Source organism: Myxocyprinus asiaticus, chromosome 16 (genome assembly GCF_019703515.2).
Source record: "Myxocyprinus asiaticus isolate MX2 ecotype Aquarium Trade chromosome 16, UBuf_Myxa_2, whole genome shotgun sequence".
Taxonomy (NCBI): Eukaryota; Metazoa; Chordata; class Actinopteri; order Cypriniformes; family Catostomidae; genus Myxocyprinus; species Myxocyprinus asiaticus.
The window spans coordinates 37,481,742-37,502,418 of NC_059359.1; the positions used below are offsets into that span (position 1 = coordinate 37,481,742).

Sequence of the window (20,677 nt, forward strand, 5' to 3'; positions counted from 1 at the left end):
ATGCTACAGTGATGCCAGTGTACTGTATGTTAGTATTTAAGTTAGAGGTTTAAATTGTATCTGACACTATTTGCACTTTAGATGCTTTTTGTTGCTATTTTCTGCCAAAAGAGAAACCTCCGAAAACCAAAAAGAAGACCTTATAAGATTTCATTTACCTAATGGCTTGAAGTTCTTGCCACCATTGGAGGATTTGTGAAGAAACCATTTTCAAAAATTCTAAAGGCAGGCTAAAGAAATGTCTATCATATTTTTGAAACAATCCTAATGAGATCAAACAAGAATCATCCAAGTGTTCTCTGATCCAGCTGTCTTTACACAACTGAGTACAGAATTTAAAGGGATAGTTCACCCAAAATGTAAACTTCTCTCATCATTTACTGACCCTCATACCATCCCAGATGTGTATGACTTTCTTTCTTGTACTGAACACAAATGAAGATTTTTAGAAGAATATTTCCTTTCTGTGGGTCCATACAATGCAAGTGAATGGTGACCAGACCTTTCAAGCTTCAAAAATCACACAAAGGCAGCATAAAAAAATGAATGTTTTTTTTTTTTTTTTTTTTACTTTAAATCTCCACTTTCACGTTCACTTTCACATTCTGAAAGATTTAAATATTGATCTGTTTCTCACCCAGAGTGATTCCATTGCTTCAGATAGCATTGATTAAACCACTGGAGTCTTTTGGGTTACTTTTATGCTGTGTTTATGTGCATTTTGGAGCTTCAAAATGTTGGTACACATTCACTGGCATTGTATAGACCTATTGTCAGCAGATGAAAGAAAGTCATACACATCTCGGATGGCATGAGGGTGAGTAAATGATGAGAGAATTTACATTTTTTGGGTGAACTATTCCTTTAAATTCTGTGTAAAACTGCAATGCTGCATAAAAACCGAAATTAAATATGCCAACGATGACCCACCTCAGCCGCTTCTGTCAAATGGGACTCTGATTGTAAATGCAACTTTTCATGGTAGATATGCCACTTCAGATGCAGCTTGTGCAGCTTTTACAGTGTAAAGAAAGCATACGAATCAATTAAGATTTAGGAACATTTCCCTGCTTATTAATATTGTGTGCTGAAGTTGATTTTATAACCTGAGTTTAACCTGTAATGTCAAAGTGTTCTTTTTTTTTTTTTTTTTTTTTACAATTTATTTATCTACTCTTTTTTTATGGGGTCAAAATGTGAAAATGCCTCGAATAAATTATTTGAATAAAATCCTGTATTTCTCCCACTATTAAAAAAAAAAAAAAAAAAAAAAAGAAAAGAAAAAATATTAGTTTCCGTTCATTCAGTCGAATCCTATTTAATTCTTGTGAATAATCTTGTCAATCTGCATGTAAATACAAGATCGACCAGTAGATGCCATCCTCGTCCCGTTCACCACGGCCAGTGTCTACACTTACTGAGAGCTCCGTGATTTGCGCTCGGGCGGATGTAGAAGGAGCGACCGCTATAGGAGGGGCAAATCCAGGCGAATTGAATCGCTCCCTGTCCGCGATAAGGGGCATGACCGAAGCCTTGGGATTCTCGCGAGGTGAGCCGACAAGTCCTGCAGATGCCTCCAATAAGGCGATTGCACTATTTTAACGCTTCGATGTCTCTCCATGCGTGATTTTATCCATCACTATGATGATCCAGCTATTCTAGAGAGGGAGATGAGTGGAGACATTGTACCCAGATCACAGGGGAAGGGAAACATAACAACCAAACTGTCCGAGGCTGCACCTGATATCTAACAAACAGGGCAGAAGAAGACCTGGCTCTATCATTCCGCTTGATTATCTCATTCATGTTGTATGTCTCTTGCTTCAACTCTCTGGATTTTACTTCGTGCACGCATTATCCCGAACATCAAACCGCAAAATGAGTGAGGAAATATCAGATGTCCCGAAAGAACTGCTTGGTAAGGATTTCTCCTCAATTGCACTGTGTATATTATCGCGTGACATTAAAACAAACAGCAATTAATTGGAATAATTGACCCTTAAATTCCAAACATTTAAGCCGTGAGTTATGGTTTAAATGCAGCGATGAATAGCGTTTACAGTGCTTGCTTTGTGACTGTAATAACGTTTTGCCTATAGGAATGAACAGAGATTATTCGAAATGACCAATTCGGGGGGGAAAAATCCATATATTTGAGTTGGGATTAATTGTTTGTATTGCGTTAATGTTTAATGGCATGTTTTGTGATTGTAACTGACATGCTTTTGTGGTGCTTTACGTTATTAGTGGAGGTACCGCTGTGCGCTATTGTTGAATGTTATGTTTTTATTGTAATGTGTACTCTGCTGACTTCAAGTCTGTACGCATAATGAATGCAATTAATAACTCCAGATAATTGCAGTCTCTAAAACAACAGTTCATACACAGAGAAACCAGAGAGAGAGAGAGAGAGAGAGAGAGAGAGAGAGAGTGTATTGTTCTTAACCATGCATTCAATCACAGTTCTCTACAAACCTGCTATTGTATGATGGAATTAGTCTGTTATTGTGGAAAAGATATTAAACCATCACTGTCCACTGCACTTGAAGGCATCTCTGTCCTCAATTCAATGTGTTAAAAGCTCCAAAAATGATATCCCAGTGTGCAGTGTTTAACCATGATTGTAAAGTTCACATACAGTATGGGGACAGCAGTGATCTGCTCAAGCAAAAGTTGAGTATGTTTGAAGAATACAACATAGGCTAATTCTGAGTTCCAGTTTGCACAGGAGATGGATGACAAGTCATATTGCTCAAGCAATATGGAAGTGCATTGCCCCATAACTAGGAGCTCACAGTTGCTGTTTTTTTCTTCCCAAAATTTCATCATGATATCAATCAAAACGCATATGCAGACATAATCATTACACCAAAGTATGATCCAACTGAGTTTATACTAGTTGAGTTCAACATCTCTTTGCTGTTTTTCCGCGATTTAATCGTGATTTCAATCAAGACACATATGCAGTTATAATCATAACACGATCTAACGAAAGACTGTGTACTTTTATAGTTAAACGTATTAGTTTCTGCTTGTATTTGGATGCAGAACCCACTGAATCAGTTGTATCTATTCAGGTTTAGAACATATATTTTCCCTACCTGGCGATAAAGCCTATCATTTCCCACTAAACATGAACACCTAAGTGCAGAGTATTCGTCAATCCCCGCAAAGCACTTTCTACCTGAGTGCATCAGTGCGGGATCAGGATCAGTAGGCGGTGTGGCCTTGTTTCAGGTGTACGAATATGTTTCAGTCTGTTTCATGCTGCTGGGAGAACAAACGGTCTGAGGAGACCCTGCACAGCATGAACAGGCCATTCCTCTGTCCCGGCCCCACATGCCGCCTCTGACACAGTCTCAACACTGATGCTGTCAGCCTTCAAAGGGAAGAGGGAGACAGATGTGGTGGATTCAAAGCAGAAAAGGGACCTTATTAGGTATGCAAACTCTTGTGTTTTACAATGGGGCAATGACCAGCAGACTGTCCTCTGTGAAATGAGGAAGAGAGAGTGGCCTCATTGTTTTGCTGGCCAAACACGATGTGCTAAGATTTTACAGAAAAAAAGATGCATTGTTCTTTTACGGAACAGAACATGCATCAATGGGTGTCACCTGAATTCTCTCTCTCTCTGTGTTTGTATGTTTGTATGTGTGGGTTGCTGTGGTGCCCATTGTGCAGAACTTAATTTGTTATGGTGTATTTTGTATTATAGTAATAGTTCCCCCCAAAAAATTACAATTCTGTTATTTTGTACTCACCATCACATAATTCCAATATCACATGCTGTTATTGTTTTCCATGTAACACAGATAAGAATTTTTAAGAAACTTTACATAACTCAGTAAAAGTATCATTAAAAAGAAGACCATATGACTCGTGCACAATACGTGCACAAGTCTTCTGAAGTTATATGATAGCTTTGTGTGACAATAAGACTGAAGACTTTCACTGAACATCTTCCCCACTGATGCAGCTCTCAAATCAAATGTGGTGAAGGGGAAGATTTTCAGTGAATAGAGGCTGACATTGCTGTCTTATGGGCTACTTTGATGGTGCTTAAATTGTGACTTTTTTTGTCCTTTTTGGAGCTTGACAGATGAGGTCACTATGAACTGTCCTTGTATGGAAAAGAGCAGTGTAAAGATTCTTCAATACCTCTCTTTTTGTGTTCCATGAAAAATAACAGCATACGGGTTGAAACCCCTCTCTCTCTCTCTCTCTCTCTCTCTCTCTCTCTCTCTTCTGACATAACATCATTTTAACTCAAATCAATATTTTATGTCCATTTAATTATTTATTTGCTAAGTTGCCATATAGTAAGTGGGATACCCAATCATTATCATAAAATAAACCCCTTCAAGGATATACAGGACCCCTCTGCTATGCATTTAGTTCCTGATAACCCTGTCAGGGTTAACTTGCAATAATGACTGGCTGACTGTAGGTTGTTAGTTACGTATTTGTTTTCATTGACTGACAATCACACTTATACATTTAGAGACTGTTTCGCAGAGTAAGTGATGCCATTTTTGGTGAGTGTTGGCACTATTAGAGCTGCACCCTGACAGCAGACATGACCCACTTTTCCCATGATTCCAGGGCTGGAGGAGAGACTGTGTGGGTGTGAAGAATCAATTAAAGGAGAAACTTGGGTGCAAATATGACTGCCGGAGACTATCTACACTGTGCCAGAATTATTAACTGCTGCCTGACATGAAATGAATTTGATTTAGCTTTTTCTGCCCCATCCATCTCTCTCTGACCCCCATGTCTTGTGAGATTTATGTTGATAAAGAAAACACATTGCTGTAAATATTGTGGCCCTTGTTCATATAGTATAGGAGAAAAACAGCAAATAAAGATAAAAACCTTTTTGGTATAGATGAAATTACTGTGATGTCACACCGAAGGCAACTGCCCTTCTGGGTTCTTTTGAGCAGTGGAGTTCAGCGGTGAATATAGGCAGTGCTGCAGTTTTCTTCTTTTAAACATTATAATATAATAATGGTTGTTTATATTTATTAGAGTTATTATACATTTTTATCTGTGGTTTACAGTGAATAAATATATAGGTTCTTTCTGAACAATCGGCAATACAGGTTTAACTTGTTTATCTTTGTTCAGAATGCCTGTGTGATTATGTCGGACATGTAACAGGTTGATGAATATACATCCTCTCATGCTTAACACACTTCTTCAGCCTGAGAAATTTGTCAAATAAAAATGAAAACTACCTTGAGACATGCAATATCCGATTTTACTGCTGAAATTATCGGTCCACACACAGTAAATAATAATATTTGATTTCAATAACATCATATTCAATATTAAAACTTATCAGTGAACCACAAGATTCTCCTGTCCACCCTCTCTGACCTGGGCATCAAAGGAACTGCGTTTGGATGGGTTAAGTCATACCTCATTGGCAGATCTTTCAAGGTCTCCTGGAGAGGAGATGTGTCTAAGTCTCACAAACTGACCACTGATGTACTTCAAGGATCAGTGCTTTGACCCCTCCTCTTCTTGATATACACAACATCACTCGGACTGATCATTGAGGCACATGGCTTTTCCTACCACTGCTATGCAGATGAACCTGGGAGTAGTGGTAGATGACCAGCTTAATTTGACTGCCCACATCTCATCAACCTCACGGTCTTGCAGATACACATTCTACAACATCAGGAAAATCAGACCTTTTCTGTCTGAATATGCTGCACAGCTCCTGGTCCAAGCTCTGGTCATTTCAAGACTGGACTACTGCAGTGCTCTGTTGGCTGGCCTCCCAGCTAATACAATTAAGCCACTGCAGATGGTCCAGAATGTAGCAGCGCATCTGGTCTTCAGTCAGCCAAATAAGGCTAATGTCACCCCACTATTGATTTCACTTCACTGGCTACCTGTTGCTGCCCACATCAAATTCAAGGCTTTGACTCTGGCCTTCTGGACAGCCAATGGAACCGCACCCTCTTACTTCAATTCACTTCTTCAGGTCTATGCTCCAACTCGCTCTCTGTGATCTACGAACGAGTGGTGCCTGGTGGTCCCATCACAAATAGGCTCAAAGTCTATTTCACAATCTTTCACTTTCTCTGTTCCTCTGTGGTAGAATGAGCTTCCAACCTTCACATGATCTGCTGTTACCTTCTCAACATTGAAGAACCAGCTGAAAACACATCTGTTCCGCGAGCATTTAAACAACCCACACTGATTATTCTTACCACTGCACTCAGCATGCACGTAATGTACAAAATAATAAAAGAAATCCATCCAAATGTCCAAATCCAAATGTATAAGTGTCTGTCTCTTTCTTATGCGCTAGCACCTATGCTACTCCAGCCACCTTGAGAGCTTGGCAGTACAACATAGCAAAAAATTGACACATTGCTTGCTATGTTCCTCATTTGTAAGTCGCTTTTGATAAAAGTGTCTGCTAAATGACTAAATGTAAATGTGATTAACAGACAGTTTAGACAAGTTATTTATGGCAGTGAAAATAAATGTACGTACACCATTTTAGAAGTATTTAAATATTTTTATTCACATTTCCCTTTTACAAACAGTAGCCTTCACGCTGCGGTGGTGGAGATAGGGTCCCGTTCGTCCTGTTAGATCTTACATGGTGGTATAAGATCATTGTTACATCATAATTTACCTCATCTGTCATGGCGGTTGCACTTTGGAAATTATTAACAGCTTTTTGCAATTAGAGTAAAAAGTTCAAATCTCCCAAAAGCAGCTTCAGGGTTTTATTAAAACCAACATCATAACAATGATGGTGATCTGTGAAATTACAGAAATGATGTCAAATATTGAGTTTGTACATATCCACCGATCCTTATGGAAGTTTAAAGAAGCCCAAATCTACCAAAAAAATTAATAAATTCAGAAACGGTGTTTCAACCCAACAAATAGCACTTTTTGACAATTTTCAGCTCAATTTTAGTAAAACATACATTGACAGCAGTTATTTTCTTCAGTGCAAAAAGAACCTGGAAATGCCAGAGCCGAGCGCTTGTTTGTAAACAGTAACTATTTATATGGTGTTTTTGCTGAAGTTCAGATATAAGGGCATTTTAACAACAAAGAAAATTTTCACTCATCTATAATTCTCATCTTCTCTTCCTGCAGAGAGTGTCAAGGATGCAGTGGGGAGGAAGATCAAATTGGTGGTTAAGAAGAGAGTTAAACTGGAGATCAAAGGAGACAAGGTGGAGAACAGAATCCTGGTGAGTCACTTCCTTCCTATCTGCCTGCCTACCTTTCCTTCCTATCTGCCTAACTTCTTTCCTTCCTTCCTTCCTGCCCTCCTTACTTCCTACCCTCCTGCCTTCCGTTCTGCCCTTTTCCTTCTTTCCTTCCTTCCTTCTTACCTTCCTTTCTTCCTGCCCCCTGCCTTCCTCCTTCCCTCCCTTCTTTCCTTCCCTCCTGCCTGCCTGCCTTCCTGCTTTCCTCCAACCTTTCCTTCCTTCCTGCCCTCCTTTTCATCCTTTCTTCCTTCCTGCCTTCTTTTCTGCCTTTCTTCCTGCATCCTTCCTTCCTGCCTACCTTCTCGCCTTCCTTACTGCATGTCTTCCTTCCTGTCTTCCTTCCTTCCTACCTACCTACTTCCTTCCTTCTTAAGAATGAGGCATAACACCTCTCCCAGAAGAGGAAGTGTCCTCTTGTTTGAGGCCCATATTAAAGTGCTGGGAGTGACATAGCTTCAGGTTAAATCAGTGCTATTGTGAGTCTTTTCTGTGGTTTAGGAGTTCCAGTTGGAAAGTGTTTTGTTTAAATGGATAGTCTAGATTAATCTTGTAAGTGTTCTGGAGAGATGCCACAGTCATTTAAAACTCATAACAGTAATAGTTTGGCAGGACCGCTGTGTGGGGTTGTTGTAGCTGTTTGGAGAAGTGACATCACCTAAAGCTTTTTACATTTAATAATAGCACTGGGCATACAGACAAATCTGTATATTTCTGAAGAAAAGAGAAGCAGATTTGATTCTTGATTGTGTCATATCCATATCCTGATCCACCCCCCCCCACCCCCATATTTTCTGCCCTCCTCCCATCTACTGTTTTATCAATTAAACATGGCGAAAACTACTGAGAGATTTTGCTGTAGATATTTGATGGATTTGCTTCTTCTGTTGTGTCATAATGTACATACAATTGATTCTACATTTTATTTTGAATTTGGATTCATTGGTTTCCAGTAGAATAAAACATTGGATTCTTGATGCCTGTTGAAACACTATTATTTAAACAAATGGTGCTGTCATATTAAGTCATTCATTCAGTTCAGTTTTGCTCAGATCATGATTAGACAATTGAAATAACAGTGTCAAATCAGATCAGTCACCTGATCAACAGTAAAGATTTTTTATTAGAGCACCCGTAACAACATATACTATATTTACTCTTTAAGTATTTCTTAGTCTGACTAATGATTTAATGTCTCACACAGGCAGGATGGCAGCCAGACACTTACACAAGGGAGGGACTATTACACATTAAGACTTGTGTTGGCTAAACACAACAAACAATGTGTAGGAGATGTTGTTGGAGAAATATAGTGAAAGAACGATACAGAGTAAGAGGGTAAGACAGCAAGAAATAGACCCATAATAGAATGAGCTAATGCTGGAATTTCCCTGGAGTTAACTGGGAGTTCTTTGGTGATTCCTGAACCATGTAGATGAAAAGATGGCACCTTAGCTACTCTATTCAAATGACTGGGAGGTAAAATTATTGTTTAGAGGATTTGTTGGCTCAGGAGAGAGATAAATGTTCAGAGGGAAGTGACAAAGTAGACATTCGTGATTTTTCTTAACTCAAAGTTTATGTAGGATATTGAAAGGCTTAAGACTAGGAATGTGCAAGATATCGATGACTGTATCGGTACTGGCCACTATTAGCAGCACTATTCTTTTAATCATCATAAGCACTGGTCTAATTACGACAGAAATAGTCTCAGGGCTTATTTTTCTAATTCAAATTTAATACTCTTTCTGTGCCAGAAGAAAAAAATAAATTAAAAATATCGGTAATCTTATGGGTTAAAAAGTGTGAAGTTCTAAGTGAAGATCCGAGTGAAGCTCCAGCTGTGTTAAAGGGTTAGTTCACCCAAAAATGAAAATCTTCTCATGATTTATTTACCTTTAAGCCATCCCAGATGTGTATGACTTTCCCTCTTCAGCAGAACTGAAGTGAAGATTTTTATAAGCACACTTCATTGCTATTTTTGTCCATACAAAGGAAGTAAACATGTACCATTAGACTGCTGGCTTTTTGACGGTCCAAAAGGCATATATAGGCAGCATAAAAGTAATCCACACGATTCCAGTTGATCAGTTAATGTCTTCAGATGCAAATTGATAGGATTGTGTTAAAAAATAAATCAATAATTAAAACTATATTCACTTTAAAAAAAAAATCGCTTGCAGTCATCGTATCAGTGATGTAAGCGCAATGGCACCTTCACAGGAGAAGACAGAAGCGTGCGCTTTGTTTACAACAGAGGAACGAATGTCACGTGTGAGTTAGGTAATTTCAAACAGCAATACAGCGCTGGCCAGAAGCAATGATTCTACACCAACCTATCTGTTTGCTTCTGAAGACATTAATTGATTCACTGGAGTCGTGTGGATTACTTTTATGCTGCCTAAATATGCCTTTTGGACCATCAAACAGCCAGCAGACTGATGGCACCTGTATAATTCCATTGTAAGGACAAACTGAGATGAAATGTGCTTGTAAAAATCATCTGGGATGTGTTAAAGGTAAGTGAATCAAGAGAGGATTTTCATTTTTGGGTGAACTAACCCTTTAAGGGCACAGGGGAGCAAGAAGTGCAAAAAGTTGTTTAATAATATCAAATCAGAGGACCAGTCGCTAGGAGACAGTATAGAGACAGACAGACAGACAGAAACAGTGGGAGAGAGACTGATATTAAGACCTTTGTACAAGGATTGGTAGTTCTGGACTATATTTCTTGAGGAAAGATACAGAGATGGGGGGGGGGGGGACTTCAAACAATCAGACAGTCATACAGTAAAGCCTTGAAACAGTGCTGTGCCCTCAGGCGTTGGCTCTCCCACTCAGACTCAAGCTCTGGCTTGCCTTATCGAAGAAAATATATTATTTCTTCTAAAGGCCAGGATGAAATAGAAACTGTGTGTGTATTAGCTCAAGTTAAGCCCTGCACGGTCACCCTGTGCGTATATGTCCTGTGTGGCTTTGAGCCAGTACTGTGATTCTTCTCTGTCTAGTTGGCAACTGCTTACCTGAGCTGCTTAGACCTGTATCTGTTAGCTGGTGTTTCAGAGAGAGCAGGGCTACTGGCCAACAAACCCAACTCCAATAGTGAGATAAGCATATCACTTCGCACTCATCACACCGGTTTTTAATTGGATCCCATCTGCAGAAATTCTGTTAGCCTTCCTTGATACACCTTGATGCAACCAAATAGGGGTGGGTGGTGTAATCGAAACCTTTTATCACGGTATGAGTAGTTTTACATCAGGATAATGGTATATATCGCAGTGTTGTTATTTTTGCTGGAAATTCAATCCAACATTTGTGTGTGTGAGTGTATGGATGTTTCTTCAGCTTCAGGCTCTTTTTGAATGTTCTAGGGGTTGATTTTTATTAAAACAAGCAGATTTCAGGGGCCTGGGTAGCTCAGTGGTAAAGATGCTGGCTATCACCCCTGGAGTTCGCTAGTTCGAATCCCAGGGCGTGCTGAGTGACTCCAGCCAGGTCTCCTAAGCAACCAAATTGGCCCGGTTGCTAGGGAGGGTAGAGTCACATGGGGTAACCTCCTCGTGGTTCGCTCTTGGTGGGGCTCATGGTGAGTTGAGCGTGGATGCCGCGGTGGATGGCGTGAAGCCTCCACACCCGCTATTGTCTCCGTGGCAACGCGCTCAACAAGCTACATGATAAGATGCGAGGGTTGGCGGTCTCAGACACGGAGGCAGCTGGGATTCGTCCTCCGTCACCCGGATTGAGGCGAATCACTATGCAACCACGAGGACTTAAAAAAGTGCATAGGGAATTGGGCATTCCAAATTGGGTGAAAAAAGGGGAAAATCCAAAAAAAAACAAAAACGTTTTGCTTTTTTGCTATATAAAGGCCACATTTAAAATGATTTGGACACTTTTTACCTGGCCTTCATCATTTGTTTTTGGTACTTCACAAATGCCTTTTAGATGCAGATTTGACTGTTTTAGCCTTGTCCCAGACCCAAACTTTCAATTTTAAACTATGAAAATCCATTATAAAAATACACATTATTACACGTTTAAAACTATAACAAAAAATTAAATAAATATATTTAAACCATTTCAGTATTCATGGTTTGAAAAGGATTTATTTCTTAAAAATAAAATAAAGTTGTGGGTCATTTCCAGCACATCAAACTATTTTCTCCCTAATAATTTTTTCTCTCAAATTAGTGCACTTGTTAATCAAGTCAACAAAAGTGTCAATGGAGAGCATGCATTAGATGAAATATGAGACAAGTGATGTTTGAAAAAAATCAATAAAATTTAAGCTAAATATCACATAAAAGTTTTGGGCGACATATCCAATCAAGCTGTAATTTTGCTAAAATATGAAAATGTTATTTAATTTTGTGTATTTAGGATACATATAATATGAAATATGAAATTAGCCTCAGCAAAGGAGTCTGCCATTTTATTAAAAAATAAATAAAAAATAAAAACATTAAAAATGTCATTTTCATCACTGTCATTTTCACCACAGAATTCTATGAAACACAATACAGAATTTGAGATGTGTTGGAAATGACTCTGTAGTGGTAATTTTCATGACTTTCAGAATAAAGGACAAAGATGACAAATCTTCTGTGATGCTTTTACATACCTTGTTGGACAGTGTTAGTAGACAAATGAAAAAATTTGAGAGTGAAAAATATTTTTATGAGACGTCCACAATGTTAAAAGTGTGGAAGTGTTCCATAATTCATAATGGAAGCCTGCTTTCCTTTTCCAGTCTCCAGTGTTTTCAGTTAGCATATGTTTTTAGTGGTTAATGTGATTGATTAGCCTATTCTCTTTCTAAAAATTGCCAAATAAAAAAACATGTGGCTCCATAATGTCGCTGATTTACAGTCGCGATGACCATCTTTTGACGGTGCCTTACCCGAGTGGGTGGATAACCTGAAGTGATGGACCTAGGTTCGTTAAGTTGATATTGTTAAAAGAGTAGTTTACCCAAAAATGAAAATTCTCTCATGATTTACTTGCCTTTAAGTCATCCCAGATCTGTATGACTTTCCTTCTTCAGCAGAACTGAAGGAAAGATTTTTATAAGCACATTTCAGCTCTGTTTGTCTATACAATGCAAATAAACAGGTGCCATCAGTCTGCTGTCTATTTGACGGTCCAAAAGTCATATTTAGGCAGCATAAAAGTAATCCACACGACTCCAGTCGATCAGTTAATATCTTCAGATGCAAATCGAAGTCACACATCTGGGATGGCTTAAAGGTAGGTAAATCATGAGAGGATTTTCATTTTTGGGTGAACTACTCCTTTAACTACTTTGAGTTATGACAGCCAACAACTGCACAAATTGAGCCTGAACTCGTGTATGCAAACTAACACTTAGAATGTTTGTTGTTCTCTGTCTGGACAGCTTGTTTCTGTACTTTTTACTTTGCAGAAAACAGCAGCAATCAGAATCATCATGGCAGTCAATGGTTGGTCAGGAAAACTTTGGATGGATTAAGATGTTGATTGGCAACTGTAAACAGCCTAAAGTTAATGGCATGTTGAGATCTTACTTGACAACAACAAACAACTTACAATTACACCGTGTCTACACCGTTGTGCCAGAACTAACACTGTGTGTCGCTCCCATTATAATACACAAAGGCCTCTATACAGGAAGCGGTTTTTAAAAGTTGCGATAGAAATTATACCGTGGTGTAAACTGTATAGCAGAATCTCTACCTAGGCCTGTCACGATAATTACATTATTGACTTATTGTACGATATATAGATAATTTTTGCTGACCTCGATATTGCCCATTATGTTTACATGCATGTTTGTTTACATAAGAATGAATGTCACCAACATTTTAGCCAGTCACGCTGCGTCTGTATTCTAGTCTGCTCTTTTTTTGTTGGAGGTGGGGCTCAGGCAGCCCCTCCACACACACACAGAGCGGACAGCGACAGGTGAGGATTACGTGTTACTCAAGGCTAATAGGTGTTTCAATACAGGGCTCGACATTAACGCTTGTCCGGGACAAGTGGAAATTTTAAACGAGCAAGTTAAAGAGAATTTTACTTGCCCGACCGGACAAGTAGCCTGATTAAAATCTCAATAATGAATGTTAGCTCAATAGCGGGGATTGAACACAATTTTAATCATTCCCGCATGTTTCACTTTCAAAATGTGGGGAATTCCCTCTATCGTGTCGCCCTCTCCCCGTCTCGCCTTCACTCATGGTGCAGCGTTCAGTAGCTTGTGCGTGCGAGCAGTATCTACTGAACTTTAGATTTTACATATATAAAAGGGTATAAACCTGTTAATTGGAGATGTGAATTGTGTTGTACCACATCTCTATAAATGAGCGATGCGATAAAACTATCCTATTTATAATCAACAAAGGTGTCTTCATCGCAGGCGTGCAACATTGGAGAAATTAAACTGTCTCGTCACATCGTGGCGCTCCCTCATAAAACAGCAAGAAAAGCAGAAATTGCAAAAACACTTTGTGTAATACCATCTGCAGAGTGAAGACAAATGCTTAACTCTTTCTAGAGCTCCATCTAATGTATGTATCTGAGGTATTTTCTCTGCCATGTGAATCAGTCAATTTTAATTAAAGTATATAACAATATACTTTATAATAATATTAACACTATAACATTAATAAATTACACACAATGAAAACATAATCTATCTTTAATATGCATATCTGTTTTGAATGTACAACATAACTGATTTAGCAGCAAGGTTCTCTCAGGATTTTATCTGATAACATTTTCAATGCATTTTGTCAATTAGAGCCTGACCGATATGGGATTTTTGAGACCGATACCGATTTTAGAGAGTGAAAATTCACCGATTACCGATATGGTGACCGATATATTTAATTTTTGAGCTGGAATGAAAACAGACCTTTTCTATGTGGAGTTTTCACCGATTTTGCATCGATATGACTATACAGAGTTACTCAGAAGGCTGCTTTCTTACATATTTTTATCAAAGAATATTTGACATTATTATTATTATTATACATTGTCAACAAAGTCTAGAAATGAACACTGAGAAAATAAAGAATAAATAAAAATACAATAAATAGCTAAATAAACATCAGTACTGTGTAGTATCAGTCAAATGCTGACTGTATTAATACTGCAGAGTCAAGATAAACAGCGGCAGCGGTGTTACACTGTATTCTGCTATACAAGTTCAGGTGAAACTTTCAACGGTGGAAAACCAGACTTTTAAATATTACATTTTATATATTACATTTTATAAATGACACAACTGGAATTGTTCGGTTGAAGGAGGTACCAAACTGTGAATCCTAAACAAAACAGTTTGGTGAATACATGTTTACTCATTAGCTTCCACTCAGCTGACAACAATAGCCTAGTTTCCATCCACTTTTTGCGCTATTTTGTTATCGACAAAGTGAAAATGCGTAAATTTGTTTTTGCTAAATTTGCCGTCTTCTGCCTGTTCCTATTCAAATGGCCTTTTATCGATAAAAATGGTGTGCATGATGTCATGCCTAAAAAAACACTTTGTCGCATAAGTTTTGGTTTATCGCAAAATAAATCTACCCTTAAGCCGTTTCCATACAGAAATGTGTGTTTATCGCTAATTGTGTTTTGGTAAAATGGGGAGAGTGTTGACAATTCATTGAAATTAGCCAGCTTACTGTCATTTTAATTTCACAAATAAATGCAATCAGAAGACGAGGAATTGCAATCAAAAAGGAACAGTGGCCCTTCTGATAGGACTGTAATATTGGTCCTGATGTTGCGCCTATCGCAGGTTGTCACCGGTTCCGACCCGAAAGCGAATCGCCATGGCCCTGTTCAAGCTGGAAACCTGCACCAAGTAGAGGTGAAATATTCGGTCTTAGAATAAGGACCATCCATCGATGTGTATATGCTGTGTGCACAGCTATTAAAGAAAAATTGATGCGGTGTAATATCAGGGTTTACATATGATACATTCCTGATATTCAATAGGCTATTTTGAACAGTCATCTAATCTAAAGCATCACAACTGCATTATGACCCGCATATTTGTCCAGCAACTTTTAACGACCAACTGAACTTGATTGTCATCTAAATTTCATTTTAGCGTCATAATGCAATTGACATTTTCTGAAGAAGCTCAGCAAATGCGATCCGAGGTAAAGAGGGTTAGATTTAAAATATTTAAAAGTTTTAAAAGGTTCAAAAGCTCGTTTTCTGAAAGTGAACTCGGCATTGGACCAATAGTTCCGATAGTTTATAGTCTTGAAGTGTAGAAAATGTCATTCAGTCGACTTTATTCATCTACAGAACAGGGTACGGCTAATATAAGTTTGTGTAAAGAAAAGGCATATATAGGTCAAAAAATATTATTTTTTTCATTTGGTTATTTATTTTTTTAATTTAATGCGTTTTTCATTTGGTAATTCATTTAATTTAATACAGGGAATCTTGCCGGCATTTTTTCAAAAGTAAGCTAAACAATAATTTAATGTAATTGTGCTATATGTTAGTGTTTCAAAAAGCACACTGAAGCTTTTCTTCTAGTATTGTGTATTTATTTTTCATTTAAAACATCTTTATGCACAGAAATGATATCTTTTTTTTTTTTGTATTGTGGGCTAATTCCATGACTGCCGTCTGTTATTTTGAATAGTGTGTAAAAGCAACTATAATAAATAAACGGATGGCTACCGTGATTAAATTAATCACAAACAGTGGCCGTTCATTTGTTCTCTGTGTACTTGTCAATGTGCACGATACAAGATATTTGTGTTGGCACTCCTGGAAGTGTCATGTTTGTAGTGATCGGATCTTTATGCCGTTAAGATCAATCCATAATCACGTACAATAAATTGGCTTTCAAGGATGTATATCTTGTCGTCATGATTAACATAGGCTAACGATTTGGTTAAATTCTGTCATGTGACACAACATTTTTGCATTAATGCCAATTTTCTTGACAAAAAGTGTTTCCAAACCAGTTTTTCGTGACATTTGATGTATCAACATAGAGTTTATGCGCTAGAATTAAACGGAAAAATATCATGTCAACACTTATGAAATTTTAGTCATAATTTGCGTTTCCATCAGCTTTATTTTGATGCGCTAAAAAGTTTTTTGCAAAAAATCCTTGGATAGGAACGTAATTACTGAAAGTAGCTACGTGATTAGCTAGTTAGCTATAAGCTCGTTGTCACGGAGAGTAAAAGATGGACGTTGTTTATTTTACTTTCCAGCATTGTGTCACCAACTACGTAACAATATAGCATGAAATCAACACTCATCAGACACAATCCACCATCACACCGTTGTCTGTTGAGCTGCAAATATATGCTCTCTTACCTTTCAATCTGCTACATTACTGACTGCACTGACAAACTATAGCTGGCTAACAGCAAACAGACATGAGTGACATGGTTATCAGGGACAAGGTTAACATTATATTAGTTATATTGAAAAGGGAAAATGATGGGGTCATTCTTTATTAAGTTTCCAGTATGTATTTAACAAACTAGTTAACAACTTACTGTGATGACACCGCTGAACTCCGCCCTGTCTGCAGAGCCACCGGCAGCTCAGCTCTGTAAACAATGGAGTCGGAGCACGCTCTGCTGGACAAACTACGCTATGACACCAATTCTAAAGCATTGTTTTCTGCATTATATGTTCTGAAAAAAAGTTTTCATATCGGTAAAATATATGCCGATACCGATATATCAGTGAAAGGCTAATATCGGCCGATATATCGGTCGGGCACTATTGTCAATATTAAACAGCCTTTTTTTAATGCAACTGGTGAGAATTGACTTGTACTCTCAAAGAGATGATTTCCCCAAAAATTAAAACTGGGTAACACTTTACAAAAAGGTTCCATTTGTTAACGTTAGTTAACTACATTATAACTAACAATTAACACTTTTATATCATTTATTAATCTTCGTTAATGTTAATTCCAACATAGAGTATACTATTACATTTTCATACATTCAAATAAAAAGTTGTATATTTTAACATTAGTTCATGCTCTATGAAATTACAATGAACAATTGTATTTTTTTTAGTAACTAACATTAACTAAGATTGATAAATGCTGTAAAATACAGTTCATTGTTAGTTCATGATAGCTAATGCATTATCTAATGTTAATTAACCTTATTGTAAAGTGTTACCAAAGATTCTGTCATCATTACTCACCTTCACGTTGTTCCAAACCGGTCTGACTTTCTACCTTCCGTGGAAGTCAAAAGATGTTAGTGAGAATGTTAGGGGCCGTTTACATGACAACGTTTTGAACTAAAAATGGAAAACTTTGTATGCGTTTTGACTGTTTGTTTACATGACGACAGCGTTTTGGGGCCTGAAAATGCAAACTTTTGAAAACAGGTTTCAAAGTGTAAGTTTTTGAAAACGATGCCATTATCGTCTCCTTGTAAACATACAAAAATGCAAATTTGTTGTATTGTGAAAATGATGACGTCATGCACACGCGTATTACGTGTTATATAAAGAATGATGGATTGATAGGCATCAATTTGAGATGTATAATTATCAATATGAATACTGGTGTCTGTGCAAATAACAATAATCAGTGTATTAATTTGGAGTGTTTTGTATGGAGTGTGAACACTGTACAGTAGGCAGAACCTGCAATTTGAAAATCTTGAAATTAATGTATGGATTCAGATGGGAAAAATGTATTTGTATTTTATTTATTTATTTACATAATTTTACCCTGCAATTCATTCACCCACCACTTATGTATATAGCCTATAGACAGAGATGTGATGCCATGTACATTGTTCAATGATATGCTTAGAATATGAAAACATGAGGCAGTGAAAATGCATGTTAGATCCAGTGTTCACAAGACCTCTCTCTCTCCATCAGAAGATATCCATATATCAGAGTTCTGTCTGATATCCAAAACCAGTCAACATCAACAGCTTTTTATGTTAACTTACTCTCCTACCAGCCCAAGAGTCCGCAGGGGGAATACAGAAGAAGGCAGGAGACGAACTGATGGTAAAAATGAGCAGAGTTTATTGAATAATCTTGAGAGTTCAGTCTATAGGCATGCGCGCGAGTACTTCAAAACAACGTGCGAGACATTCAGAACTACAATGGCGGACTACAGGGCTGTGTTTGATGTTGAGTTTATTGACGCTTCTCCAGCAAAGTGTAGATTTACTGCATCACTACTACAACCAGCGATCGCCATCTTCATTGTTTGTATTCACTGCTCTGTGGAAGAATGCTTATTTGTGCAGGTGCATAGTGTTTCTTTACAAAGTGACATCGCCAACTACTGGCCTGGCAAGCATAATACAGGGTTTTTAGTTGTTTTCGCGGATCCGTGTGAGCGGGGATCGTTTTGACAATGTTGTCGTCTGTACGCAAAACTTTTCAAAAATGCAAAGAAAAATCTTTTCCGTTTTTAGTACATCGTTGTCGTGTAAACGTACCCTTAGTTTCAGTCTCAATCCACTTTTATTTTACGGAGAAAAAAAAAAGGTGCGGTGACAGTGAATAGTGTCTGTGACTAACATTCTGCCAAAAATCTAATTCTGTGTTCCTCAGAAGAGAGAAATTCATACAGGCTTGAGGGTGAGTAATGATTTACCATCTTTCTGCACTGTGTTCTTAATCCCTGTCAGGTGTAAACAATGATGATGGAGGTTTTTCTTTTTTTCTTTCTTATTTCCTTTCCTTTGTTTTTGTCTCCGGACAAGTAACTTTTTTTATTCGTTCATTCATAAGTGAATGACCAATTTACTTGTCTGAAGGACAAGCACATGACGATGCTTAATGTCGACCCCTGTAATAGGGGTTTTCCCGACAACTGCATAATTCCAGCCAGAAAGTTTGGAATAATAAGTCTAAATGGACTTCAAAGCCGCATTTCACAGCTCCAGTGTGGGAACATTTTAGCTTTAAGCCGAATGAGAGAGGAGAGTCCATTAACGTGAACGAGCCGGTATGCCGACTTTGTTTAAAAACAGTGGCAACTAAAAGTGGCAATACAACTAAACTAAAAGCTCATCTAAAACATAACCATCCCATCCAGTTTTCCGAGCTGGGAACCGCAGTTGGAGATGGAGAGGGGCCTTCCCGATTTAAATTTTTTTTTTGTTTGTTTTTTACATTCTGATTCCAATGTCTGAATATTCTGAAGAATGTATGCTCTTTGAAAGGGTGTACTTGCATTATTATACTATTATATTCTCAATATATCAGTGGCATGAAATGGTCTTAAAATGACAATAATATTGTTTAGCGCGATTAATTCTGGGACAATATATCGTCCAACAAAAGTAGTTATCGTGGCAGGCCTATCTCTACCATATGACACATTCCTACGGTTGCATGATATTAACTGTTATACCACCCAGCCCTTGCCGTAAATAGTTTTAACTGTCTATGCACCTTGTGAAATAAATGGTTGTCGGTTCACTAGTGTCAGATATCACACAAACAATGCATAGTCATCTATAATGCAATGGTGTCGATTTTATAGTTTTCAATGAGAAATTTGAGCCCTTTTGTTAGGCTTTGGGTGTCTGCTGAAGGCTGAATAATGGGAGGGGAAAAGGGAATGTGGCCATCTGTGTGAACCCATTCACTGCCAGGTTCCTCATGGCAAACAGGGCATGATTTTCACAGTGACTGACCTGGCCATGTAAACCGCTCATTGTTTACACTTTGCTTGTCAAATTGTCCAATCAGATGCAGCCTACAGATTAAAAGCACTTTTTATTATATGACTATGATCGTTGGCAGTCAGATATTTTGAATCGTACTCGCTGCATATGTATTATAAATATTGTGGTGGCAGGTGTTATGGGGCCATCAGGACTTTCATAGTGCTGAACTGGAGCCCAGTGGAGGTGGAGGGCTGAACTGTGTGTGTATGGCCTTACTGTTAAATTCCACGTTACTGTGTGGGTCTTGGAGCTCTTCCTGATGGCTTGCCTTAACATGACAGCAGAGATTACAGGGCACTGTGACAAAGAGCTCATGTGATGCACAAGGTCCTAATGCCACTCAGATTCCCCTATTCAGACTGATGCTTAAAGACTATGAAAGAACTGTACCATGAACCCAGGGGTATAGATTTTTGGGGATGGGGGAGACAGCCCCCCCCCCAAATAATCTAAAGATGTGTGGCTTAAAAGTGCTAGAGATCTGCAACCCAACAAAATGTAGGCTTTGGTTTGGACTTTGAGTTTCCGTCAAGTTTGGCTTGTATTTATTGGCAAAAATATGTTTTTATCATAAATATGTTTTAAATTTAATGTAACTAATTTTGCGCAAGTATGCACACATACACAAGCGGTGTTCAAATTCTCATACTTTTAGACTATGTACTGAATTCAGAACCTATTTCTCAGCTGTTGTACTCCGAAATGAAGGACATTCTGTTGGTATACATGTGTGTTTAG

At 38.0% G+C, this 20,677-nt stretch overlaps 1 protein-coding gene across 4 annotated transcripts in view; it reads left to right on the forward strand.

Annotated features, from left to right (window-relative positions):
* Positions 1-1,515: 1,515 nt before the first annotated feature.
* Positions 1,516-20,677, forward strand: part of LOC127454369 (F-actin-uncapping protein LRRC16A-like) — a 217,576-nt gene continuing 198,414 nt past the window's right edge. For 2 of the 4 annotated variants that reach the window (XM_051721518.1, XM_051721520.1), the window contains exons 1-2: positions 1,516-1,918; positions 7,135-7,232. In XM_051721518.1, coding sequence (XP_051577478.1) covers positions 1,879-1,918; positions 7,135-7,232 — 138 coding nt within the window. In that variant the 5' untranslated portion in view covers positions 1,516-1,878. The remainder of the gene's footprint in view (positions 1,919-7,134; positions 7,233-20,677) is intronic. The other 2 variants (XM_051721517.1, XM_051721519.1) reach the window with 1 other exon arrangement.